Source organism: Myodes glareolus, chromosome 21 (genome assembly GCF_982192425.1).
Source record: "Myodes glareolus chromosome 21, mMyoGla1.1, whole genome shotgun sequence".
NCBI lineage: Eukaryota > Metazoa > Chordata > Mammalia > Rodentia > Cricetidae > Myodes > Myodes glareolus.
The window spans coordinates 65,000,111-65,027,804 of record NC_142046.1 but is presented as its reverse complement, the minus strand read 5'-3'; the positions used below and the strand labels follow the sequence as shown (position 1 = coordinate 65,027,804).

General features: G+C 37.8%; 2 protein-coding genes and 1 non-coding gene across 3 annotated transcripts; 2 read left to right on the top strand and 1 right to left on the bottom strand.

Annotated features, from left to right (window-relative positions):
- The first annotated feature begins 6,648 nt into the window (after window positions 1–6,648).
- On the top strand, window positions 6,649–7,611 carry LOC125395029 (olfactory receptor 5M11-like). Its single transcript, XM_048426215.3, has one exon. It carries the CDS (start codon window positions 6,649–6,651, stop codon window positions 7,609–7,611), a length of 963 nt encoding a protein of 320 aa, XP_048282172.2.
- Window positions 7,612–17,042: 9,431 nt separating this feature from the next.
- Window positions 17,043–17,981, bottom strand: LOC125395034 (olfactory receptor 5M10-like). The gene has a single exon (XM_048426220.2). The coding sequence runs from the start codon at window positions 17,979–17,981 to the stop codon at window positions 17,043–17,045; it is 939 nt and encodes a 312-aa protein (XP_048282177.1).
- Window positions 17,982–19,600: 1,619 nt separating this feature from the next.
- LOC125395125 (U2 spliceosomal RNA) lies at window positions 19,601–19,786 on the top strand. Its single transcript, XR_007230453.3, has one exon. It is a non-coding gene; the product is annotated as a U2 spliceosomal RNA (small nuclear RNA).
- The last annotated feature ends 7,908 nt before the right edge of the window (window positions 19,787–27,694 follow it).

The window sequence follows — 27,694 nt, the reverse complement described above, 5'->3', positions numbered from 1 at the left end:
GCAGTAATAATTAGTAAAAATGAAGCCATGAATTTGAAGAAGAGCTAGGAGAAGGGGTATATGGGAAAGTGAAGGAGAAAAGTGAAGGGAAACATGTTGTTTATTACTATATCATAATCTCAAAATAAAAAATAATTGTCTTTTAAAAAGATGGGATTTAGAAGTTAAATTTGAGAAAGGTCAGGCATGAAGAGGAAGAAAGAAATGTAATTAAATTATAATACCAAAAATGCAAAAATAAGATGAAAGTACCATAATAAACACAAAGAATAACCTTAGATGAACAAATATAATTAATTAACTAAATTTTAAAACATAATTTTTGAATTTTTTAGATGTCACGATCTGTCAATCACCTGTCTCTCAAACATGAAGACCTGAGTTTGAATTGCCAGAACCTAGATTCAAGGTCAGTCATGGTACTGTGTGCTATCATCCAGTGAGAGCTAAGATAATCTATCCTACTTAAAGAACTTCAGGTTATGGAGTAGACTCTATTTCATAGAAGTAACACCTGATATCCTAAGAGGTCTTCGTACATGCACATATAAACACACCAAAAATAAATAAAAGCAATTAAATGTAATTTCCTCTAAATAACATGCTTGATAAAGATTTGTCTGCACTTAGATATAACGTGATTAAAACATTTAAGGAAAACTGTAATATTGCATGTGGTCTTACAGATATCCCAATATCTAATTAGACTGACAGAATATTTCAGCATAAAGATTTTAGGAAGAGTTTTTATCAACTTTGACAAGTGTTTGTATTTTTATAATTACAAATACAAATATATGTATTTGTATATATGTAAAATAAATACAAATATATGCAAATAATATATGCAAAATAATTACATACATCTGTATGTAATTAATTTGCATATATTATTTCTCACCTAGGTCCTTCTGTCAAGACATAATTTATAAATATATGAATTCTGAATTTTTTTTTACAGAGAGGGGTTAATTTGGCCTACAGTTCTAGAGAGACAGATTCCATCAATGGAATAAAATCAAAGACCCAGGTATTAATCCACACACCTATGAACACCTGATTTTTGACAAAGAAGCTAAAGTTATACAAAGGAAAAAGGAAAGAATCTTCAACAAATGGTGCTGGCATAACTGGATGTCAACATGTAGAAGAAAGCAACTAGATCCATATCTATCCCCATGCACAAAACTCAAGTCTCCATCTACTCCCATTATTTGCTGCATGAAGCCTCTCTGATGACAACTGGACTGGGCTCTGATCTGTTATTACAGCGGAATAGTACTAGGAATCATTGCATTGACTTTCTGTGGTTGTTATTGTTGGTTGGCTGGTTGTTTTGCTTTTAACCAGTCATATTTGGTTCTTTCCTAGGTTTCTGGGCTGTCCAGCCTCTGGTTTCTGGTCATCCAGGCAGTGTCAAGTATGTGCTCCCTCTTAAGGCAAGGGACTTAAGTTGTACCAGTCATTAGTTGGTCATTCCTACAAGTTCTACTCCATTATTAACCCAGCACATCTTGCAGACAGAATAAATAGGAGGTCAAATGCTTTGGGGCTGGGTTGATGTCCCCGTGAAATTACTGGAAGATTGCCTGGCTACAGAAGATGGCCAATTTAGACTCTATATTCTCCATTAATAGAAGCATTCACTAGGGTCACCCTTGTACATTCCATGGAGTTTCCACTGCACTAGGAGTGTTTTTGTAGATGTATCCATTTTGTACTGGGCTCCACAACTCTGCACATTGATTGGTTGTAACTTTTTATAGTCATCACTGTCTGTTTCCAGGCATCAATCCAAAATGAAGAACCACAAACAGCTAAGGAATGCTGAGGATAGGAGAAACAGTCTTCTCCAGGGAATAGTGCACTGATTGGTTATCCAACGCATTATGGGTAGCAAAGAAAACATTCATTCAAGTAACATTACACAAACTGAGCAGGTTATAGTTAGGTATATGTATGCAATGTAATAATAATGAATGAAAATTCAGCCATGAAAAAGAAATAAGGAAGCATATACAGGAGGGTTTGGAGGGGGGAAAGGGAAGACAGAAATGATATAATTATATTATAGTCACAAAATTAAAAGAAAGAATGCAACATTATATTTCATAACATATACAATATTATATATATATATATATATATATATATACACACACATAATGAGAGTTAAAGTGAAATTGCCCTGTAGCAGACGCCAGAGGCAAATAAACAAAAGCCCGGTTCCAGGAATGGGATATTTCTTTTGTGGATGTTGGACAGTGAGGTTCCATAGACCTCCAACCAGCACAGGCTGTTGCTATTGCTTAAGTTACCTTCTACAACTTGATGATAAGACCTCACTGAAGAAGGTATGACATCCTTGAGTCACAGAACATAGAGAAATCAAGTTGATACTCACCTGGAAGGATCAGCCATGCTTTTCCTTCCCTGTTCATTAGTGTACTTATGATAAAGGAATAGTTTACATATTTGAAATTTTCTCTTTATCACAGTCTATATTTTTAATGTCAAACACTAATGAGGAATGAAATTCATGTGAAAAAAACTATCTATTATAGAAAGTGTATAGTATTACTCCAAAAGAACAATAACAATGCATAATAATTATATTATTTGAAATATGATCAGTAATTCCAAAGCTTTAATCAGATTTTAAACATATGTGTAGAGGAAATAGTCAATTGACCAGGTATTCTCTAAAATTATAAATATATCTTTGAAGAAATGGTTCATCTTTATATGCCAAACATCCTTATTACTATTCTAGCTAATTTTAATTAAACTAATTATCACATTTATTTATTTAATATATATTTATTAAACACTAATTGCACTTCTAAATTTTTATGCATATTTCTATAGAGGATATTAAGTTAAAAATGCCTTTAATTTGTTTTCAGATCCTTTGTAGGGGGTTGAAACAAATAGAAAATTAAATTAGGACACAAATACTACCAAATAGAGAAAAAAAACAGAAGAGAAACTTAGGAGACAAAAATTACAATTCTTTTTGAAGGTTTGATGAATAGGATCATGAGAAGATATTCTGATTTTAAAAACTGGGAGGGATAATCTTTAAATTGACCCTAAAATGAATGTAGATACCAAAGTCAGTCCAAATATTTTTGCATTTATTTGAAGATATACCAAACATTTAATGATTAAATCATAAATTAAGACCTTTACCTATTGAGATCTTCGCCTTGCAAATAACTAGAGAGGGAGCCTTATTGATTTCCCCTGATGATTCCCTGATTAATGCTTAGGGATATCTTTGCCTGCAAGGTTAGTTGCTCAGATATAAATTATCCCACTTTTGGTGACACTTAGAAACCATTGTTTCTCCATAGGTAAGTCTGATTGTCTAGATGATCAAAAACTCAGAGGAGATAGTTTGATTTCTTATTACTTTCCTCTTCTCAATATATTAGGATGGTTAGAGACCTTAAAAATTGTCATAATGAAATGAAACCACAGCAGAGAGACCCAGATTATCCCATGCAGAAGCTGAGGTGACAAGTGATGGATCAGGAGGGCAACCAGGTCCTGCAGCCTTCCCTGCTACAGCCCAGATTTAGAACTCTTTTCTGAACTGAATTCTAATTCTTCAGTGTCATTTTTTCTGCTATCTTTTTGCTTGTTTGTTTGTTTGTTTGTTGAGACAGGGTTTCTCTGTAGCTTTGGAGCCTGTCCTGGACCTAATTCTTGTAGACCAGGCTGGCCACAAGCTCACAGAGATCTGCCTGCCTCTGCCTTTTGAGTGCAGGATTATGGCGTGCGCCACCACCATACAGCTTTTCTCTGCTATCAATTTAACTTTTCAACAACCAGAGGTATAGAATCTGGTGCAAAAAGATATATTCCCACTTTTCGTACATTTAATTATTTTGAAAGTTTCTACTAAGAAAAAAACAATGTCAAGGAACTTGAGTAAAACTGAGGAGCGAAAAATGGTGAAAACCTTTCCGTCCCCATTGCAAGAAGCTCTTCTCACGTTGGCTTGTGCTGAAGCCTGAGGACATAGTTGAACCCAGGATCCTCTAGAAAAGTGAACAACGCTTCAACCAAAGGCATGCTCACAGCCTAGGCTTGTAGAAAGCTAGTGATAATCCTCCTGCCACCATCCTCCACAGTGCTGATATTGCAGGCGTAAGGTTTTGAGCAAGGTTTGTTTGTCACCCTTTTCAACACTATTAGAGATTTCAACTTTTGACCTCAATCACCCACTTTGTTAAAATTCTCAAAAATTACTCTCTGAAACTTGGACTTTTCCTGCTCCCACCCTGACATTAAACAAAGAGATTTAATTCTTCTACCTAAGCATTTAATAAAACTGGAATAATTTGTGCATTTAATTATTTTATTTTGTTGGAATATAATTATCTATTGCATTTTGTCACTCATCTCTACTCATCTTACAATGAAGAAACTACACTGAATAAAGAGAGTGTCTCAGCAGTGTAATTTGTTCTTGTCCTGGTGACTATGCCAATGTATATCAAAATGATTTTCTTTTCAAACATTCCAGAGGCAAAAGAAGACATAGGATCTGTTGAAGTTTTAATTTTTCTATTTCTGAATTCATAGAGAAATTTTTATGTGCATTGATAACAGAAATTTTTATATTTGGGGGGAATTTTCTAACATTTAATGGTGAATTAGAATACACTGAAAAGAGAAAGCATGAACTTTCAGAATGAAGGTACCTGATGTTGTCAACTGAAACCATATTCGTTTAAAGGGCTTATCTCAGTTATGTAAGTCAGTTTTTGGTCCATTCTTATGCAAAACAACCACACAGAAACTTGTTAAGGATCTCATGCTTCGTTGGTGTCCACAATGAATAGGTCTAGGACTCAGCTGTAGATCTACTTCCAAGTGATAAGCACTGGTCTAAAAGTGAACATATAATTTTACTGAAACAAGAGAGTAGTTAAAAGTAGAAAAGATGCATATTCTGTCTGTTCTCTTGGACTTCTCAGCTATCATACAGTAGCAAAAGGTGATCACATTTTCTTTTTGTTTGTACGATTAGTTTGTTGGTTGCTTTTTGTTTCTTTGTTTGGATTTTCAAGACTGGCTTTCTCTGTAGCTTTGGAACCTGTCCTGAAACTAGAGGTTGTAGACCAGGCTGGCCCAGAACTCACAAAATCTGCCCACTTCTGCCTCCTGAGTGCTGGGATTAAAGGCATGTTTCACCAGCACCCAGCTGTAGATCACATTTTCAATCCAGATTCAGCTTTAATTTCTTTCTAGTGGTCCAATGTGAAAATCTTAAGGAATAATTACAAGGATTGTTCAAGTACCAGAAAAACTAGTTTTGTTATTTAAGTAAATCCCTAGTTGATCATCCTTTCTTTAATTTTGATTCTTCCTAATACATTCTTCACCTGATAGCAAGTATTTGTAGTTATTCAAGCCTTAGTAATATCAAAAAGCTAAGAAATCTACATGCCCAGAAAAAAAAACAATTTGCCTTGCCAGCAAACTATCTCATTGAGTCAAGTAATGATTTATGTAATATATGCTCTGATCTAGGCACTTGTTTGTGTTTGAGGAAATATAATACAAACTAAGTTTCTGTCCATATGTAGCAAATAGTAGATAAATAGAGAATCACAGGTAAAAACATGAATAAATAATAATTTCAGTAGGAGACATGGAACTTACATATATGGATGGTGGGCTCTAAACAGCTGCTTGGTTTCACAATTTCCAGAAGGTTTATCTTTGCTGACAGTAACCACATGGTCTCTGGATAATCATCCAAAGGCCCCATTCCTTTTCTCACCTATCACAGGGACTATATTTGAGGAGCAGGAGTCCTAGTTCCTCAGTAGAAACATCAAGAGTGAGGCCAACTAAGTTCTTTGTATTATACCAGAGTTCATGAAAAAGTTGTGTAGTAGCCATAACAGCATGGATCAAGGTCTGTAAACTCTCCTGTATTACATGTTATAATCAGTACATAAATCAAGTGATAAGAATAGCTCAGTTCTTCAATTTTGGAAGTAATTTTAACTTTCTCTTTTGTTGACACATATACAAATGCATGCACTCACAGAAAAATATGCAGAGATAGATAGATAGATAGATAGATAGATAGACAGATAGACAGACAGACAGACAGACAGATGAGTGTATATATTTGTTCAGCTCTCAAATACAATGTCCAACATAGAAGGAGTTTCATGGATTTTTAAAGTAACAGAACAAAGGAAGTTAAAAGTCAATTCATTTTGAAAACACACTGGTGAAAACATAAGTGGACAGTTTCATCAGAAAGAGGAATCTCATCTGTAGACTTCAGATGGTGTCTGATAATATTCTTAGCTTTTCCATTGATAGAGAACAAGGTTTTAAGTTATGCATTCCAAAGTGTCTTATCAGTTTATAGGCATGATAATCTGATGCAGAGGAGAGTGAGGGATAGATCTTCAGAGGCTAAATATAAGTTATATGAAACTGCAATCAGATCACATTACATCAAAGCTTATATCTGTTGAACAGCTCTCCAGACAGCTTCTTTTAAGAACCTCATACATACTTCTAAGGAGCATTTTTTGAGTGAGCACTGGTGTGGGTAAACAAATTATTTTACAAATTAGTTAATATTTCTTACTCATTTCTCTTTTAGGAAATATGATCATATACTCAGACCCGGAGCACAATGGCACTGAGGCAACCGAGTTTATTCTTCTGGGACTAAGCACCCGACCAGAACTGCAGCCAATTCTTTTCGTGGTGTTTCTCATGATTTACCTTACCACACTCACCGGGAACTTTGGCATGATCTTACTAATCAGGTTCACTCCGCGGCTGCAAACCCCCATGTATTTTTTCCTGACCCACTTGGCATGTGTGGATATTTTTTATTCCACCAATGTCTCTCCTCAGATGCTTGTCAATTTTCTATCTGAGAAGAAAAGCATTTCTTACACTGGGTGTCTGGCTCAATGTTTTGTTTTTGTAACTCTGCTCCTAACTGAATATTACATGCTTGGTGCCATGGCCTATGACAGGTATGTGGCGATTTGCAACCCACTACATTATAACACAAAAATGTCCCGGCCAGTATGCATTTGCCTGGTCACTTTCCCCTACTTCTGGGGTTCTATGGTGGGCACGATGCAGGTGATATTAACCTCACATCTATCCTTTTGTGGACCGAACACCATCAACCATTTCTACTGTGCTGACCCTCCGCTCTTGATGCTATCATGTTCTGACACTTACATCAAGCAAACTGCCCTGTTTGTGTCAGCTGGAATCAATCTCACAGGTTCCCTCCTCATCATTCTCATCTCCTACATTTTTATCTTCGTCACCATCATGAGGATCCATTCCAGTGAAGGGCAGCAAAAGGCTTTCTCCACCTGTGGCTCACACCTGACAGCCGTCATTATGTTCTATGGGTCCCTCTTCTGCATGTACCTGAGACCGGCAAATGAGAGGTCTGTTGAGCAAGGCAAAATCGTGGCAGTGTTTTGTATTTTTGTGAGTCCCATGGTGAATCCATTTATATACAGTCTGAGGAACAAGGATGTGAAACAGGCTCTGAAAAGAGTGTTTGTAAGAAAACTTCACAAAGTGGAGAAAAATTAAATGCATCTTCAATTTTAATAGAAGCTATGGATTTGAGAAGGAAGGGAGGAGATGGAAAGGTAAAAATTATGCAAATACAATACTCATGAGTAAAATCCCCCTACCAATTTTAAATTAAAGAAATGTTTACCAATTCTCTGATTTGTTTGGACCGAATATGGTTCTTTGGAATGACCAGAATAGAGTACATAACTTGGGATTCAGTGAGAATATAATTGGAATTATAGATTTAAAAGTTGTTGAAAGAGCTGATTGATAGGAAATGGAATCCCAATCATCATACTTCAAGATTGAACAATATCCTGAGTTTAGTCTTGCTTGATAACATCTCTCTGCTTCACCGGCATATAGGTTCTTCCTTCCACTTTGTGACTATGTTGTTTGATACCATTTTTGACCCAAGTTGCAATGTCTCTTTTGAATTTTAAAAACATAATTTCCATTCAGGTGAATATACCACACATTTTAGCATATAAATTCTTTTTAATACGTACGTAACATTTTCTCAACTTTATGAAGACCTCTGTAAATACAAGTTTCTGCTTCTAACCAGTTACTAAGCAAATTATCTGCAAGTGTAAATGAAAGTCTTAAGTAGTATTCCCTGATGCTGATGAGAGGCAGAAGAGCACTTTCCAGCAAGCATTAGCCATAAGTATCAATAGTAGTCACTTTCTGGAATAATTCCCTCCAGAATAAATCAACATGGATTTTAAAATACCCAAATTATTTGTTTATTTTTATTTTTTATGTAGCATTGCACATTGATTTTATTTTTTCCTCTGTTTTACTTTTATTTAAAATATTTTGAAGGGCTCTGGCTGGCCCACACATGGCAAACATGGCACCAGCCAGTCTTGCCCTTCCTGCTTCCCTCTCCCTTGCTAAACCATTAGATTACATTCTGAGAGCTAGCCACTAAAGTTTGTCTCTTTATTTGGCCACTTTGTATGCCTGACTCATTCCTGAGACTGATCACCAAGATCTAACTATCAAAACATCAAGATCAAGCAATCAAAAATCCCCATTTGGCTGCACTAATTATCATGCCCAATCAGAATTCATCAAGCCATCCTAGGTCATTCTAACACAGATCTCTTCTTTTGCCTTTTAAAATTGCACCTGCAAAGCACTACTGGCTGCTGTTTCTAACCAATTCAGATTTAGTAATCTTGTTTCTTTGTCTTGATTAAGAAAGAATCTCTTTGTATAGAAAATTGATATTGGGATGTGGTCTGTGCCTAATCCAGATTCAGAGGGGAGAACTCTGCAGTCCTTTATATATTGATTATGCCCCCTCAGCTCCTCCGAGAGTTTCCTGTCCCATCTAAATTAATTCCCATTCTGTCTCTCCTTACAAAACACAGGCAGCTAAGGTCTAATAGCAAGATAAAACAAAAATAAACACACAAGAATAGGAAAAACAAACAAAAAAATCAAAGGGAAAACTCATTAAACACTCATACATTTGTATGTTCATATATCGTTTAATCTAGCATTTCTACTTTTTGTAATATATTCAACAACAATGGTTCTCCATCTTGCTAATGATGCAAATCTTTAATATAGTTCTTCATGCTGTGTTTACTACTTTTTGTTGCTACTTCATTACTATAGTTTTGCTACTGTTATAAAGCATAATGTAAATATCTGCTATATAGGATATCTGATGTGCAACCCCAAAAGGGTGGTAAACCACAGGTCCTAAATAGAAAGTCAAAGTTGTATGAACAAAGCAATATGAGTTAAACACAAACATCATTGGAATTAGAATTGAAAGATTATCTTTTCAGAAAAGCAATTTGTTCTCTCTGCCCAAGACTTCACAGGAGACCACTTCCTAGATAGAACCCCAGTAGCACAGATAATAAGAGAATCAATGAATAAATGGGACCTCCTGAAACTGAGAAGCTTCTGTAAAGCAAAGGACACCATCAGTAAGACAAAAAGGCTACCTTCTGACTAGGAGAAGATCTTCACCAACCCCTCATCAGATAAAGGCCTGATCTCCAAAATATACAAAGAACTCAAGAAACTAGACACTAAAACTCTAATTAACCCAATTAAAAAATGGGGTGCTGATCTGAACAGAGAATTCTCAATAGAAGAACTTCGAATGGCCAAAAGACACTTAAGGTCATGCTCAACATTCTTAGCGATCAGGGAATCGCAAATCAAAACAACTATGAGATACCATTTTACACCGGTCAGATTAGCTAAAGTCAAAAACACCAATGATAGCCTATGCTGGAGAGGATGTGGAGAGAGGGGAACTCTCATCCATTGTTGGTGGGAATGCAAACTTGTGCAGCCACTGTGGAAATCAGTGTGGCGGGTTCTCAGGAAACTGGGAGTCAAGCTCCCTCAAGACCCAGCAATTCCACTCTTGGGAATATACCCAAGAGATGCCCTATCATACCACAAAAGCATTTGTTCAACTATGTTCATAGCAGCACTATTTGTAATAGCCAGAACCTGGAAACAACCTAGGTGCCCCTCAATAGAAGAATGGTTAAAGAAGGTGTGAAACATATACACATTAGAGTTTTACTCAGCGGTAAAAAACAATGACATCTTGAATTTTGCATGCAAATGGATGGAAATAGAAAACGCTTTACTGAGTGAGGTAAGCCAGACCCAAAAAGAGGAATATAGTATGTATTCACTCATAAGTGAATTCTAGCCATAATTAAAGGTCTTTGAGCCTATTATTCGTGATCCTAGAGAAGCTAAATAAGAAGGTGAACCTGAAGAAAATCATGTAGTTATCCTCCTGGAGATTGGAAATAGACAAGAGTGCCAGAACCTTCATCTGGCGATGGATGGAGATTGAGACAGAGACCCACATTGGAACACTGGACTTAACTCCCTAGATCCAAACGAGAAGCAGAAGGAAAGAGAACGTGAACAAAGAAGGCAAGACCAGAGGAAACCTTCATCCGAGATGGATGGCAATACAGACAGAGACCCACATTGGAGTACCGGACTGAGCCCCCCAAGGTCCAAATGAGGAGCAGAAGGAGGAAGAACATGAAAAAGAAAATCAGGACCGCGAGGGGTGCGATCACCCACTGATACAAGGGTACTGATCTAATGAGAGTTCACCAAGGCCAGTTGGACTGGGACTGAACGAGCACGTGATCCAACCAGATTCTCTGAATGTGGCTGTATTCTCTGAATGTGGCTGGCCCAGAGTCTTTCTGAAAAGCCATTGACAATGGCACTGGGACTTGTTTCCTCTGCATATACTGGATTTTTGGGATCCAGTCTGTTTGGATACTCACCTTCCTGGACCTGGAGGGAGGGGGGAGGAACTTGAACTTCCCACAGGGCAGGAAACCCTGACTGCTCTTAGGGATGGAGAGGGAGGAGGAGAGGGAGTGGGATTGCGGGGAGTGGGAGGGTGTTGGGAGGAGGGGCGGAAATGGAAACTTTTATAATTTAATAAACTTTGAAAAAAATTGTTATATTTTCTCTGTTTCATTTTTGATTATTAAAACAAATAGTAATATGAAAGCAGCAACTCTATTATTAAATGTCACAAATACTTTTATGCATAATGATTAATGTTTTAGCATATTTAAAAAGAACTTTGAAATGACATTCGTCCAGAACTCACATTATGTAATGAAACAAATATTTCACTTATAAATGAAAATAAAAATACATATAAAGGTCAAAATTAGGTCAACCACTTGTACTAAGAAAGGTGACATGCCTGAGAGAAAGTTTGGCTTCTCTAAGGCATAGAGGATGACAAATTTTAAAAGTGATTGTCCAATATTAAATAGTCAGCTCTAGGAATGTATATTTACAAGTAATTATATATATTAAGCAGGTTGTATTTATGTATTTAGGAATCTCTCTCTCTCTCTCTCTCTCTCTCTCTCTGTATGTGTTTGTGTGTGTGTGTGTGTGTGTGTGTGTGTGTAAAAAGGAAAAAAAGATGATATGAATTTGAGATATATCAAGGAGTAGGTTCATGAGAGACTTTGTAAAGTGGAATGTGAAGGCGGAAATTATGAAATTATAATATCAAAAACTAAAATACTTTTTAAAAGCAAATGAAGAATTATTTAGGCAACACAATGTGCATTTTACAGCAAAATGTGTATTTTGCAACGATTATAGAATATATATAAAAAAGAACATTTGATGTGGACATCAAATGATTTTCGTGATATTAATGGAAGCAACACTGGAAACTTTGGTGTAAGTGAATATCTTCCGGAATAAATATCTTAGGTCATAAAGATGAAGTAGGACCAGGAATCGCATTACAAAATGAATCTTTGTCATCATATCGGTCCACTAAACACTTGTCCTTTATTGCTGTCACCACAGATCAACATTTTATTTTTTATTATTTTTACTTTTATTTTTTTCATTTCTTCTCCTACCTCCCTTTTACCTCCCCTCCACGCCTCCTCCATCTGCATTCAGTTGGGGTAAGCTCTCAATTGGGAATCAGCAAAGCGTGGCACATCAAGTTGAGGCAGAACCAGGTTCCGCCCCCATACATCAAGGCTGGGCAAGTTATCCCATAATAGGGAAAAGATTCCAAAGAGCCAGGTCATGCATCAGAGACAGGTCTAGGTCCTCTCCTCTAGGGGTCCCACAAAATACCAAATTATGCAACTGTCTCCCTGATACAGAAGGCTTAGGTCAGTCCCATGCCGGCTCCCTTGCTGCCCATCCAAAGTCCATGAGCTCCACAAGCTCAGTCAGCTGAACTCCCGGAATTCAGCCTGGTGCTTGGTGCTTCCATCAGGTACTAGATAAAGGATCTATGATAACACTTAGTATAGTCACCAATCTGATTGATGGAGGAGGCCAGCTTATGCACCCTCTCAACTATTGGTAGGAGAGTTAGCTAGGGTCATTCTTGTGAGTGCCAGGGATTTTTCCTGGCACCTGGTTTCTCCCCTAATCCCGTAATGACCCAGTCTATCAAGATATCTCTTTCATTACTTTCCATCTCTGACCCACCCCAAACTGGACCATCAAGATCCCTCATGTTCCCATCCCTGTCACTTCCCTTTTACTCCCCACTGCCCCCAGTTTACCAAGGACATCTCATCTATTTCCTCTTCCCAGGGAGACCCATGTGTCACTCTTAGGGTTCTCCTTGTTACCTGGCTTTTTTAGGCCTGAGGATCATAACTGTTTTATCCTTTGTTTTACATCTAATATACACTTAGGAGAGAGTACAGACCATATTGTCTTTCTGGGTCTGTGTTGTATTACTCAGAATTATTTTTTCCTGGTAACATCCATTTGCCTGCAAATTTCATGATGTCAGAGTTTTTCCACCTAGTAATATTCCATTTTGTAGATATACTACATTTTCTTTATCAATTCTTCAGCTGAATGCATTTAGGTTATTTCCCAGTTCTGGCTATTACAAATATTGCTGCTATGAACATAGTTGAATAAGTGTCCTTGTGGTATGATTGAATATCCTTTGGGTATATTTCCAAGAGTGGTATACTGGTTCTTGAGGTAGATTGATTCCCCATTTTCTGAGAAACCACCATACTGATTTCCAATGTGGCTGTACAAGTTTTCATTCACAGTAGCAGTGGAAGAGTGTTCCCCTTAATCCACATCATCTCCAACATAGGTTGTTATTAGTGTTTTTGATCTTAACTATTCTGACAGGTGTAAGATGGTATCTCAGAGTTGGTTTTATTTGCATTTCCCTGATAGCTAAGAAGGTTGAACACTTCTTTAAGTATATCTTGGTCATTTGAGATTCTTCTGTTTAGAATTTTGTTTAAATCTCTGCCCCATTTTATAATTGTATTATTTGTTCCTTCAATGTCTAGTTTCTAGAGTTCTTTATATATTTTGATTGTCAGTTCTCTGTCAAATACGGAGCTAAAGATCTTTTCCCATTATGTAGACTGCTGTTTAGTCTTATTGATAGTGTCCTTTGCCTTACAGAAGATTTTCAATTTCAGAGGTCCCATTTATTAGTTGTCTATCTTAATGTCTGTACTACTGATGTTATATTCAGTAAGTAGTCTCTTGTGCTGTAGGAGGAGCCGCTTGTTCATCCCGGCCACCCAGAACTGAAATAATTACACAGAAACTGTATTGATAAAACACTGCTTGGCTCATTAGCTCTAACTTCTTATTGGCTAACTCTTACATATGAATTTAACCCATCTCCATTAAACTGTACATCACCACAAGGTCATGGCCTACCAGCAAAATTTCAGCACGTCTATTTCCTCCAGCAGCAGTGGCTCCATGGCATCTCTCTGACTCCGCCCTTCTTTCTCCCAGCATTCAATTCAGTCCTCCTCACCTACCTAATTTCTGCCCTATTAACAGGCCAAAACAGTTTCTGTATTCATTAATGGTAATCACAACACACAGAGGGGACTCCCACGTTACTGTTCCAATGTGTTCAAGGCTATTTTCCACTTTTTCTTCTGTCAACTTCAGTGTAACTGGATTTATATTGAGGTCTTTGATACACTTGGGCTTGAGTTTTGTGCAGGGTGATATATATGGATCTATTGCATTCTTCTACATGCTGCCATCCAGCTATGCCAGCAACATTTGTTGGGTGCTTTTTTGTTCATTGTATATTTTTGGCTTCTTTGTCAAAAATCAGGTGTTCATACATGTGTGGATTTACGTTAGTTAGTTCTTTGATTTGATTCCTTTGATACATGGGTCTGTTTTTATGCAAATACCAAACTGTTTTTATTACTATACCTGTATAGCAGAGCTTGAAGTCAGGGATGGTGATACTTCCAGAAGTTTTGTTATTGTACAGGATCGTTCTAGTTGTGCTAGTTTTTTGTTTGTTTGTTTTGTTTTTCCATGTGAAGTTGCATATTGTTCTTTCGAGCTCTGTAAAGAATTGTGTTGGGATTTGAAGGGAATTACACTGAATCTGTAGATAATGTGTTTCTTGCATGCAACAAAGGATGGGTGCTATTTTTGTATCCATTCTGTGAGCCTGTGTCTTTTTATTGTTGAATAGAATCCCCTGATATTAAGAAATGTTATTGACCAGTGATTAACAATTCCTGTCATATTTTGGTTTGGGTGGTTGTAATGGGTGTGTGTGTGTGTGTGTTTCCTTTCTTTGGGTCTTGCTGCTGTGAGACTGTGTATTGCCTGTGTTTTATGTATAAAACTGAGTTATTTAGGTTGGAGTTTTCCTTTCAGTACTTTCTGCAGTGCACAGTTTGTGGATATGTATTCTTTAAATCTGGTTTTGTCATGAAATACATTGTTTTATCTATTTATGGTGATTTAAAGTTTTGCTGGCTAGAGTAGTCTGGGCTGGCATCTATGGTCCCATAGTGTCAGTAAAACATCTTTCAAACCCTCTGTCCAATGTGGGGTTGGTGAATGTATTCCTACACCAGCATTTACTCATCTTTTCCTTCAACTAGTGTGGCCTGTGACTGTACCTTTTCCTCCAATGTTGTGGTTTGCATCTGTTTCTATGTAGTCTGCTGTTTTTCCAACTGGTGTGGTTTTCACCTGTGCCTATGAAGTTTGCTGGTGTTTCAGAAGGGTTGGCTGCAGGGGACATTTCAGATGCTTGGAGTTGGGCCTTCGGAGTGGGTCTTGATGGGACAGCATCCAGTGGGTGGCAAGAGGGGGGACAATCTGGAGACAGGTATATCACTCAGCTGCAGGTTGGCAGGTACTGCAGCAAAGCAATGGACTTCAGCCAGATGTGGGAGCAGGATCCAGCTGCTTTGCTGGTGCTTTAATGGGAGGGAGAAGTACAAAGGATATGCCCTGGGGTTGAGTTAGGGTATGGACTTTGGGGCAGTCTAGATGAGAGGCCACTCACTCACTTTTTTCCCAACTGGTGTGGTTGTCACATGTGCCTATGTGGTCTGCTGAGGTTGCAGTTGAGGGATGACAATGGGGTAAATGCTCAGGTGCTTGGAGTGGGACTTGATGGTACAGAGTCCAGTGGGTGGTGGGAGAAGGGGCACAGCCTGGAGGCAGGTATCTCCTACTTGCAGCATGGTGGGGACTGTACAAGAGCTCAGATCACTGTCTTAAATCGCACAATGTCATAATGCTACTAACAAATCACATATCTCCTTAAATAAAAACATTATATATTAATGACCCAAATTACTCCCTTTTTAAAGTCCTGAAAAAAGAAATTTGTCAAAACTTTAGATTTATTCCATGAACCAAGATTCCAAAATGGTCAAGTTTTATAAAATCTATAGAAGATTTATTTTCTGTAAATATCTGTTGTGCATTTTGCAGCAGGATTCCCTTAGATTTTCTGTATTTACATTTAAGTGAAAACATCGAAGAATAAAATATAAGGACATATAATGAAAGTAAGTATATATGTCAGAAAACTTAGATATCCAATAAGAAATGGGTTAAAGTGAATGGAGCATATAGCTTTTTAATTGTTGTTTCTGTGATTGAATCCATCACTAAAAGTTTTTAGCACTCCAACACCTTGTCTAGAAAATAAGATTTCATTGACTTTGGCTCTTTTATATTTATATACTTATCCAGTAATAATAATCAAAGATAATGAGGCCATGAATTTGAGGAGTCAAGTATATACTTGGAAGGAATCAAGGGGAGGAAAGAAAGGGGAAAGGATATAATTATATTTTCACTAAAATTAAAAGTTATCACAAATATTATGATTTCACTAACTGTAAATCTCAAGAAAAATAAGACTGCACTCACTCCTACAGAATTATTTCCACCGAAGTATTCTTGGATACACAAGAGTCGATAGATACACCAAATTGTCCCAAATTATGAAACTCTAAATATAAGAGATTGTACTGAGAAAAATGTAGAATATATGGCTAAATGAGTCTGATCAATACTCTTAGCAATATATAAAAAGATGGTCATTCAGCAGAGTACTTTCAATGTTGGAGAACATACCTAGATGAATGAGTTTTGAATGCTATGTTTTAAGAAAACTAACAAAAGTCATAGAACAAAGATCCATATCTTTAATGTTAACAAGAATGCTCAATTAATTATCTGGACATCCAGCCAAATTCTGTACCCTAGATGTTTTATCATAAATGATCTAATAAATCAAGCATTATAAAATATTTTTGTCATATGCTTTTAACCACATTATTCAAACAAGATTGACTGTAAGGGTTCCAGGGATCATAAATTTGTGATAATATACACCTGCATGAAATCATTAAACTCTAATGGAAGCCTATTTGAAGTTTTTTTCCTAAAGGGGGTATTTCTTAATGTCAGTGTTATAGATTTTAACAACTATTCTCCATAAAGAAATTAATTTCAAGAATAAATGAGGAAAATTGACATATGACAGTTCAGGTTGCACACAGACATGACACTGAGACACATGGGTTGCATATAATGACACAGCTTAAAAAGGCGAAAAGTGATTTCAACTAAAAAATTGCATACATTGATATTTATTGAAAGAGTTTTCCTTTAATCACCTGTTTCATGGCATTTATGACATCCTTGTTCCGTAAGCTATAGATCAAGGGGTTCAACATTGGGCTCAAAAATGTGTAAAACACAGCAATTACTTTGGACTCCTCCACAGACCTCTTTGATGGAGGTCTCAGGTACATGCAGAAAAGGGTTCCATAAAATATTGTGACTGTTGTCATGTGGGAACCACATGTAGAAAAGGCTTTTTGCCTACCTTCAGCGGAACGGATCCTCAAGATGGCTGCAAAAATGTAAAGGTAAGACAGAAGAATGATACTGAGAGAACTTGAAAGAGTAAAGCCAGCAACCACAAACATGGCCATCTTTTTGACATGGGTGTCAGAGCAAGCCAGCATGATGAGAGGAGGGTCTGCACAGTAGAAGTGGTTGATTACACGGGAGCCACAGAAAGACAGGTGGAAAGTGAGCAGAGTCTGAGAGAGCCCATTCAGGAAGCCAAACACATAAGGAAATGTGACAAGAGAGACGCAAACATTCTTGGACATCCTGGTACTGTAATGCAGAGGGCTGCAAATGGCCACATAGCGGTCCAGTGCCATGGAAGCTAGGATATAAAATTCAGTGATCACCAGAGCAATGAAGAGGAGACACTGTGTGAAGCACCCAGCATAGGAGATTGTCTTCTGGTCTGAGACGAAACCATGTAGCATGTTGGGAGTAACATTGGAAGAGTAGCAAATGTCTACAAAGGAGAGGTGCCCAAGGAAGAAGTACATGGGTGTTTGCAGGTGGGAATTGGTCCTGATCAGCACAATCATGCACAGGTTTCCTGCCAGCGTGATGACAAAGATGAGCAGAAACACCACAAAGAGGATCCTCCCCAGCAATGGGCTGTCTGTGAGTCCCACAAGAATGAAATCCATCCCTGTAGTAGTATGGTTTGGGGAGGTCATTTTCTTACACTTGCATGCTGAAAGTGGCAAGAAATATGAGCAGTGCCTTCTCTTTTGTACCACCCATCAACTTCACTGATTTCTTCATGTTCTTATTTTCACCAGTTACAATTCTCAATGTACACCCCACCTTTTCAGTGTTAACTCTTCATTCTGCATCTTTGTCCCATGGCTCCCTTTCAATTTATCTGTATCTATTTCTGCCTCTCTCTCTTTTTCTCTCACTCCCTAATTAACACACGGACAACATGCTTGCATGAATTTGATTTATTTCTTTCACACTTCCTGACATATATGTATCATCTTTTATTTTTGAATACCTCTGTGTTTTGAAAGTCCCTACTAAGCCAGGTGCTGGTGGCACATACCTTTAATCCCAGCATTCAGGACGAGGTTAACCTCTGTCAGTTCAAGACCAGCATCGTCTACAAGAGCTGGTTCTAGGACAGTCTCCAAAGCTACAGAGATACCTTGTCTCAAAAAAACAAAAGAAAAAGAAAAAACAGAAAGTCCTTTTATTATATTTTCCAAACTTTGTGAAAAAAAACTAAATAAATAAAGCCAAATGAGCAAAGTAAGAGTTAGTTACTTCTATCAATGCAAATTGACCAATCATATATATCTTGAGTTTCCTATTCTTCTCAGCAGTGATAAACTCAATTTCAGATACAAAATAAAACTGCTTCATTTCTCTTATAACCAATAGATATCTCATCTAATCTTAGCTATCTAGACATAAATTAAGATATAAATTTTGTCTTTTAATATGTAAGAAAGATTCAGAATCAAAAATTAGACTTTCTCTTGACAATTCACACATTTATTCATGTGTGCATGCAAATACATTATAGGAGTTTATAAAGTAAACAAACTTTCCATTTCTACAGCACACATTACACTGTAGATATTAATCATAGCAAAACTAGGCAAAAGAAATGAGCCATTTTGTGATGGTAGAATGTCTCTTCCTAAAAAGGTAGCATTTACACTGTCAATAAAAAAATATACCTATCTTAGAATTAGTGCTAATTTTTGGTTCTTATTTTTATGTTACTAAATCATTCATGTAAATATTAGCTTATGGAACCATAGATATTTGGACAATGACCTCTCTCTCATGGTGTGTGACTGACTGAATAAAAAAAGATCGCAAAGCTTAGTCTTCAAGCATCACACACTCAGACAGCTATGTGCTTGTTCTCCAACTGTATATTTGAAAAACATGCAAATGATGTGGATTCTTCAGTGACACAAAAATATCAAAATATGATTAGCATGGCCAATCTCCAAAATAAATATGTTCTCAAAAGGGACAAGACAACATGCAAACATTCACAACAGTTTTACTTACCAAATGCAGAAAGTAACTAACTATGGACATGTATGTACCATGTATTATAGAAACAAGGTAGAGAGATTTATAATGTATTGATTTGAAATAGCCCCGTGGGTTTCCAAAATAATTCTAAGGATCCAATTAATGTATTCTTTGATTCTCAGGGGCAGAGCACTAATTGGATATTTTGAGGAACTGATTTTCCTTTGAGGTCAAAATATTAGCTGAGTCTCTGTGTACACAGGTTGCCATACTGTGTGAAATCTCAACACTGTTAGAAAAGTCATCATTATTAGCCTTTCGGCTATGATCAAGTAAAGTATCTCTTATCAGCTTAAACCTGCTACGTTCTTAATATGAGAAAAAATATATTAAATGTATTTTTGGAATTATGGTATGAAAAAGAACACTGAGCCATCACACCCAAATGTCAATCTGATATTGCAGCACTGCCTGAAACAATTCCCACAAAGGACAAAAAATAAATAAGCTGTGAGCTAGAAATTCCAATATGTAAGCAAATAACATAAGAATATTATTTGTTTCTTTCTATCAAGTGTGGTCGGAGACTTGTTTCTCGGCATGCCAGACCTTAAATCATGCAGAAACTGTATTAATTAAATCACTGCTTGACCTATTGGCTCTAGCTCCTTATTGACTAGGTCTTACATCTTAAATTAACCCATTTCTATAAGTCTTTGTATCACAAAACTAATGATTAATTAATTAAAGATTAATAAGTTTGGCAAGATTCCAGCACATCTGTATCCTGTGGTCAGCTACATGGCATCTTGCTGACTCTGCCTACTTTCTCTCAGCAATTAGTTTTGCCGTCTAGCTCTGTTCTTCCCTGAGATAAGACACAGCAGCTTTTTATTTATTAACCAATAAAAGCAACACATATACAGAAGGACTTCCCACAGCAAATACACCAAGCTGTTTCTTCTTACGAAAACAGAGTGAGGTCATGACAAAGAAGTTCTGCTGTATGAGAGATATGAAAAAATAGTTGAGAGGAGATTTAAGCAAATCCATTGAATTAATACAAAAGAGCTGCTCAAGTCAGGGGGATTTTATAGATCTGAGCTTCAGTACTTACACTGGGTTTATGTGACTTGAGGAGATATGTTTTCAAGACACTAAGACGCACAGGCCAATCTTAAAAGCATGATCATTTACAAATGACTTTACAACTTGTAATTGAAGAGGAAATTTAAAAGAGATCCAAAAAGGCTTGAATACTGTTTGGCAAGGCATTCATTAGTGGGTTAAGGAGTAGGAAGATGTCTTCATTGGCACTTGTCTTTCAATGTGCAAATAAGTCCAACTCAAACCACTTGAATGTGTCAAAATATAGTGTGACGATTACAGGGGAGGCATCCTCAATTTCCATAGGCATCCAAGTAATTCGATGGCAAATTAGCATTCTTTTCTAAATTTCTAAGTCAAAATATTTTTTTTTTTCATTGTAAGACTAGAGAATTTAGTACCTGGATCGTCACTATTTTGTCATCTGAGTATGAAAAACTTTCTCTCCCTCCATTACAATATGAAATAAAATTAGTATAAAATAGCATAACTTAGTTCTAGTTTCCAGCCCCCTACTGGGATATGGAGATTAGAGCCTAAGAATCCTAATGAAATCTCTCCAAACTTCTACCTGAAATCTCAAACGACGGGAATACCCAGGAAGAAGCTGACACAGAATGACCACAGAGGAGTTCTGACTCACATCGAACTTCCAGCTTGGTGCTATTTCCTCTCGGCTGTGTTCTTTTCCTCTCAGTGATGTCCTGCTTATCTGCTTCACTGATTGCTACTTCACGGGTGTCTACTTAGCTACTGTTGTGATTTGAATGTGATTGGCTCCTGTAAACTCACAGGGAATGGCATTATTAGGAGGTGTAGTTTTGCTGGAGTAGGCATAGCCTTGTTGGAGGAACTATGCAGGTGGGCTTTGAGGCGTCTTTTGGCCAAGCTTTGCTAAGTGTGACTCTAAGACCACTTTGTGTTACTGAAAGGTAAAGATGTAGGACTCTCAGCTTCTTTTCCAGAGTCATGTCTGCCAATACATCACCATGTCCCACCATGATGACAATGGACTAAACCTCTGAGAATATATGACACCACAATTCAATGCTTTTCCTTTATAGGAGTTGCCATGGTCGTGACTAGGCTTCCTGAACCTCCTAATTTCTAAGGGAAAGGTGAGTGTGCTATCTGCCCATTCCACAGTCCCACAACACAGGACAACCAGACACGATACAGAGTCGAGTCAAAGCAGAAACTCAGTTTATTACTGTGAGTGTCAGCTTATATAGGTTAAGTGATATCCTGTGATATGGGGGTACCTCTAGCCAATCAGAAGCAGCCAAACCCTCCCTCTGACTGGTGGGGCATCTACCCAGCTTTTGCTGTCTCATCCTCATTCAAACTCTAGCCAGGCTTTTTTCTGTCCTAAAGTTCTGGAAGTATAGACCTGAGATTATTTTGGCCCAACAGTCATGGTGCTTCTTCACAATGTCAACCTCAAATACACACATACACACACACACACACACACACACACACACACACACACACTCATAAACAGAACTGCACAAAATAAATCCATTATCAATAAATCTGAGTTCCTAAAAATGGAATTAGTGTCACATTAAGTAAAGAAATAAAAGCTTAGGTTGTAAGTTGATACATAGGATAGATGGTTAATGTCATTCTATTAAAGGGAGATTTAACGTCATTCTGTTAAAGAGAAGTTACAGAAACACACTGAGTACAGAATAGAGCAGTAGTCTCAAGACTTAAGTTTAATTCATTTATTTCATTTCAACAAAATTAATTGATTTTTGTATTCATTTTTAATAAAATGACAGATTTTATTATGAAATTTAACCACAAGTGAGTCCAGATTTGAATTCATGACTCCATGTTCCCTGTATCTTCCATCCTGCCTGTTGTATGAGCCTGAATCTGTTTCTAACTGAAAGCTGACTTGTGACTGCATCTGTGGTTTGAGGGTTTCTGTGTGTCTGTTTCTAACAGAAGGGCTTTGCTCTGTTGTTTTCAAACATCAGAGAATACATCACATGGGAAAGAAATACTATCCTTTACAGAATTTTTAAACAGAATTTTACATGGGATTATGTCACTAGCTCCCACTGATCCCCACTGACCCAGAACAAAAAAAGGTACTAGAAAAAACATCATTATTAACCCATACCCTTAACTGTTGCTTTCAGTCTTTAGGGTAGATTTTAAAAGGTTTTTTTCAACCTTTGTATTTGATGCTTTCAGAAAAATGTTACCCATGCACTGATCTTGGTCAAGGCACAGAAGTGTACACAATTTAAGATTTCAGTTATACATTAGCTTAGGTTATAAAACCTAATTACATGGGAAATTCAAGGCAAGTAAATGTTACCTTTATGACATTTCTTTAAAAGTAGGCTGAGTAGACAGTACAATAGGAATGTTAAGTCTTAAGTGACCTCAAAGTACGTTGTTAACTCTGACTGTGAGGTTCAGCAATACTTCCATCCTCTTAGGATAAGAGACATTTTCATGCAGGAAGAACTCTCTACACATAACAAATAAATCTTTAAAAAGAGGTGCATTTTTGGAATACTACATCACTACATAAGGGGATTCACAACCATGCATATGAATACAGATTATTGCTGTAGAAGGTGATTATATTCCTCTTTTTTTTTTTTTTTTTTGGGTTTTCGAGACAGGGTTTCTCTGAAGCTTTGGAACCTGTCCTCTAAGTAGCTCTTGTAGACCAGGCTGGCCTCAAACTCAGAAATCTGCCTGACTCTGCCTCCTGAGTGCTTGGATTAAAGGTGTGTGCCACCATCATCCGACAGAACGTAGATATTTCTTTTAAAAATCACAGATACCATAACCATATTTAAAATTTCACTTATACCAGTAAATGCAGGGTTTAACCTTATGAGTCCATCATCCTCGACATTCCATCCAGCATCCTGATAGGTTGAGAATTTATATGTCCCAAAGTTAGGATAACAGAGGGAGAATGAGAAAATAAAGGGTTTTTATTTAAGCTATGAACTCTGGTAAGCCCATTAATTTCTGTGCCAAAGACTCCACATTTCATAAATAGACATAATAACTCCCTCATTATTTCATTAACATGGTATAAATCAGTCATACAAAAATGAGAATTAAATTTTTTTGAGCAGTTGGAAGAAACTAAGAAAGAAATTAAATAACACCTAAAATTCAACAAAAATGACCACACAACATACCCAAACTTATGGGATACAATGAAAGCAATGTTAAGAGGAAAGTTCATAAGTTCATAGTATTAAATGCCTACATAAAGAAGCTGGAAAAATAACACACTAATGAGTTAACAGAGAAGCTGAAAGCTATAGAACCAAAAAGTGCACACTCACCCCGGAGAACTAGATGGCAGAAAATAATCAAATTGAGAGCTGAAATTAACAAAATAGAAACAAAGAAAATAGTAGAAAGAATCAATGAAACAAAGAGTTGTTTCTTGGAGAAAATCAACAAAATAGACAAACCATTATTCAAACTAACCTAAAATGAAAGAGAATATCTAATTAAGCAAAATCTGAAATGAAAGACATTTTGACTGTTCCTTACAAAGGTCACCATAGTCTTAATTCAGCAATCATTTGCCCAATATGTTTGAAAATTTATGTTGAGGAAGGCTAAGAAAGGCTAGCCTCTGTCCATGAAGCAACATGAAGTCACCCGGCAGCTATTGGTTACCTGCACAAGAGCTACACAAGATCCAGAGAGTTAAAGTTTTCAGTATGGAGAGGAGAGGGGCTCCTACTGCCCTCCTCAGCTGAGGAGATAAAGGCAACTGATGACTGCTTGTAGAGCCACTTCTCTTGGACTGGGAGTCAGCCATTGGTATGTTGCCCATGTTATAGTGGATCACTCCACACCCATATGCATATAGCAGTATTGGACTAGTGATTTACAAAAACTTAAAATAAATAGGCATAAGTTTAGGAGAGATATGGGAGATACATTAGCTAGAGAGATGAAGTGGGGAATGGATGTGACCAACATACATGTAACATACAGCTGGCTTGTTGGGGTATCTGTCCCACCCGGTACCCCACAACTGGCAACTTCCAAGGAAAATCAATCACACAGAGAACTCTATAATTTATAAAGCTGATTGGCCCATTAGGTCAGGCTTCTTATTAGTCCTTGTAACTTATATTAATCCATTATCATTATCTATGTTAGCCATATGGCTTGGTACCTCTTTCAGCTGTCAGCTCACATGTTGTTGCCTCTTCGGTGGTCTGCGCAGGAATGGCGGAGGGAGCTTCCTGTTTTCCCAGAATACTCCCAGTCTCTTTGCTCCACCCCTACTTCCTGTCTGGCTTTCCCGCCTATACTGCCTGCCTGGCCAATCAGTATTTTATTAAAATATGATTGACAGAATACAGACAATTCTCCCACACCATTTCCCTCTTTTTTTTTAAACAAAGGAAAATACCCATAGTCCATTTGTTGGGAATGTGGGCGTAGTATTTCAGGCTACTTCCTGCTGGTTGGGGGCGCTGATGATCTTATGGGGACCTAAAGAAAATTTAGAGTTATAATCAAGTCCTGACTGGAGTATCCTGTGAGTCTTGATCATCTCAGGCAGCAATCTTGAATCTATTTTAGATGTAGAACTCTGTCATCTGGGTCATCTGTTCCTACCGGAGATTTCTCAGGTGGTCTTCCTTTTTCGAAGCTGATTTTTCTTAACTCAGAATGAATCCACAGCCTCTCATTTTCTGTGGAAACAAAAGCAAAATCTCTTCTCCAAAGTAACATACCTTTTGACTTCAATTTTGAAGCCAAGGTATTTTCAAAATACCTATCTTGGATTAATTCTGCAGCATTTATAAGCAAATGTCTTTTGGCAACTGTTGCTCCTTCCTCAGCATTCAAACAATTCAAAGAGAGCATAATAACACACAGTAACAAGATTCTCTGTGTATTTTCCATCTTTATGCGGCTTTATTTCAACCTCTATTTCTTTTAATTTTACTTTTAACTTTTGGCTTTTTGAGACAGGTTCTCTGTATATATCTTTGTCCTGGAATAACTCTGTAGACCAGGCTGTCCTTAAACTCACAGAGATTCCTCTGTCTCTGCCTCCCCAGTGCTGGGCTCAAAGGTGTATGCTACCACACCTTGAACTCACAGAGATCTGTCTATCTCTGTCTCCCAGGCATTGGGATTAAAGGTGTATACCACCACACCCTATTTCTCCCTTTCTTTCTTTTTTATTTTTAAGAACTTTAACCTTCAGCCTGCATATATTTTTAACACACTGTAAATCATTCTTCGCCTTTGAATCTCTCTTTACTGTATATCTATCTTTTTCTGACCACATGAGCCTTTAAGGAAAGGACTAAAACTGTGTCCTTTATGGCTGGAATTAGCCCATTCCTTAGCTTTCCAGTCTCATGGCTGAGGTACCACCGACTGCAGCCATTTTTATTGCCACAACTCTATGGCCTTTCAAGGTCCCTGCCAGCAAGCAAGCTGCAACATTCTGCCCACAGACCACACTCAGTCAGACTGCCTGCCTGAAAGAGTCAGAGTTTTCCCTGGCAGGACAGCCCAGAAAGCCGGCAATTTAAAATGGCACAGCTTTTCTCCTGCTACAGCTGAAAACCGAAAAGCATGCATTCAGCTTTTCATCAACACCGTTTAAGTGTTTCATGACAGGACCTCTTAAAAGAGCTGCAGGGTTTTGCAGCTAAAGCTGAGTCAGGAAGCCTCTCTTAGATGAGAACATTTGCTTGCCTCTTACAAGCAGAGCAGACCCGAGAAATTGCTGCTACCAAGAAAACATGCTTTACTCCATTTTTTCCCAAGCTTTCTCAAGCTTTCTGTGGATTCAGTTATCCACGTGGGTGCCATATGTAACATGACGGGCTGGCTTGTTGGGATTTCTGTCCCACCCAGTACCCCACTGCCAGCATACCCCAAGGAAAAATCACACAGAGAACTCTATAAGTAATAAAGCTGATTGGCCCATTAGGTCAGGCTTCTTATTAGTCCTTGTAACTTATATTAATCCATTATCACTATCTATGTTAGCCATATGGCTTGGTACCTCTTTCAGCTGTCAGCTCACATGTTGTTGCCTCTTCGGTGGTCTGCGCAGGAATGGCGGAGGGAGCTTCCTGTTTTCCCAGAATACTCCCAGTCTCTTTGCTCCACCCCTACTTCCTGTCTGGTTTTCCCACCTATACTGCCTGCCTGGCCAATCAGCGTTTTATTAAAATATGATTGACAGAATACAGACAATTCTCCCACACCACATACATGTATGAAAGTTTTCAAAATTATATGTGAATACAGCATCTCCATTCAATAGTGCATAATAACTTTATAAGCACCAATCTTGGAATCAATAAAATGTCTTCCAGTAAAAAAAAAGAAAAGGAATAAAAAGAAAGAAAAAAGAAAAGGGGACACAACAGCAGATATGTTAGAAATCCATATTTCAAAAATCTGTACTCCAAGGAACAATCTGGGGACCTCTCCTTGAACCTGGGAACCCCTCTAGAGTCAAGTCTCTTGCAAACCCTAAAATGGCTCCCTTAATGAAGATATTTACTTCCCTGCTCCCATATTCACCCTTCCTCCATCCCACCCATCCCATTCCCCCAATCTCTCCCGAATCCTACCCTTCTCCCTTCTCTCTATCCATCTCCCCTTACATCCACCCCCCATACCCCCATGCACCCAAGTTTTGCCTGGAAGTTCCTTGGGCAGCAGAGTAGAGAGTGCCTAAACTGGCCTTGTCCCATACCCACACTGATGAATATCTTGCATATCACCATAGAACCTTCATCTAGCCATGGATGGAGATAGAGACAGAGACCCACATTGGAGCACTGGACTTAGCTCCCAAGGTCCAAATGAGGAGCAGAAGGAGGGAGAACATGAGCAAGGAAGTCTGGACCACGAGGGGTGCGTTCACCCACTGAAACAGTGGGACAGATCTAATGGGAGATCACCAAGGCCAGCTGGAGTGGGAGTGATGGAGCATGTGATCAAAATGAACACTCTGAATGTGGCTGTCAATGAGTGCTGACTGAGAAGCCAAGGACAATGGCACTGAGTTTTGATTCTACTGCATGGACTGACTTTGTGGGAGCCTGATTTGTTTGGATGCTTACCTTTATAGCCTGAATGGAGAGGGGATGACCTTGGACTTCCCATGGGGCAGGGAACCCTGACTGCTCTTAGGACTAGAGAGGGAGGAGGAGGTGGAGAGGGGGAGGGAAAAGGGAGGCAGGGAGGAGGTGGAAATTTTTAATAAATAAATAAAAAATCTGTACTCCACAAAATT

Excerpts from the sequence above, each read along its gene's own strand:
- LOC125395034 (XM_048426220.2), bottom strand. The coding sequence starts at position 17,981 with ATGACCTCCCCAAACCATACTACTACAGGGATGGATTTCATTCTTGTG.
- LOC125395029 (XM_048426215.3), top strand. The coding sequence starts at position 6,649 with ATGATCATATACTCAGACCCGGAGCACAATGGCACTGAGGCAACCGAG.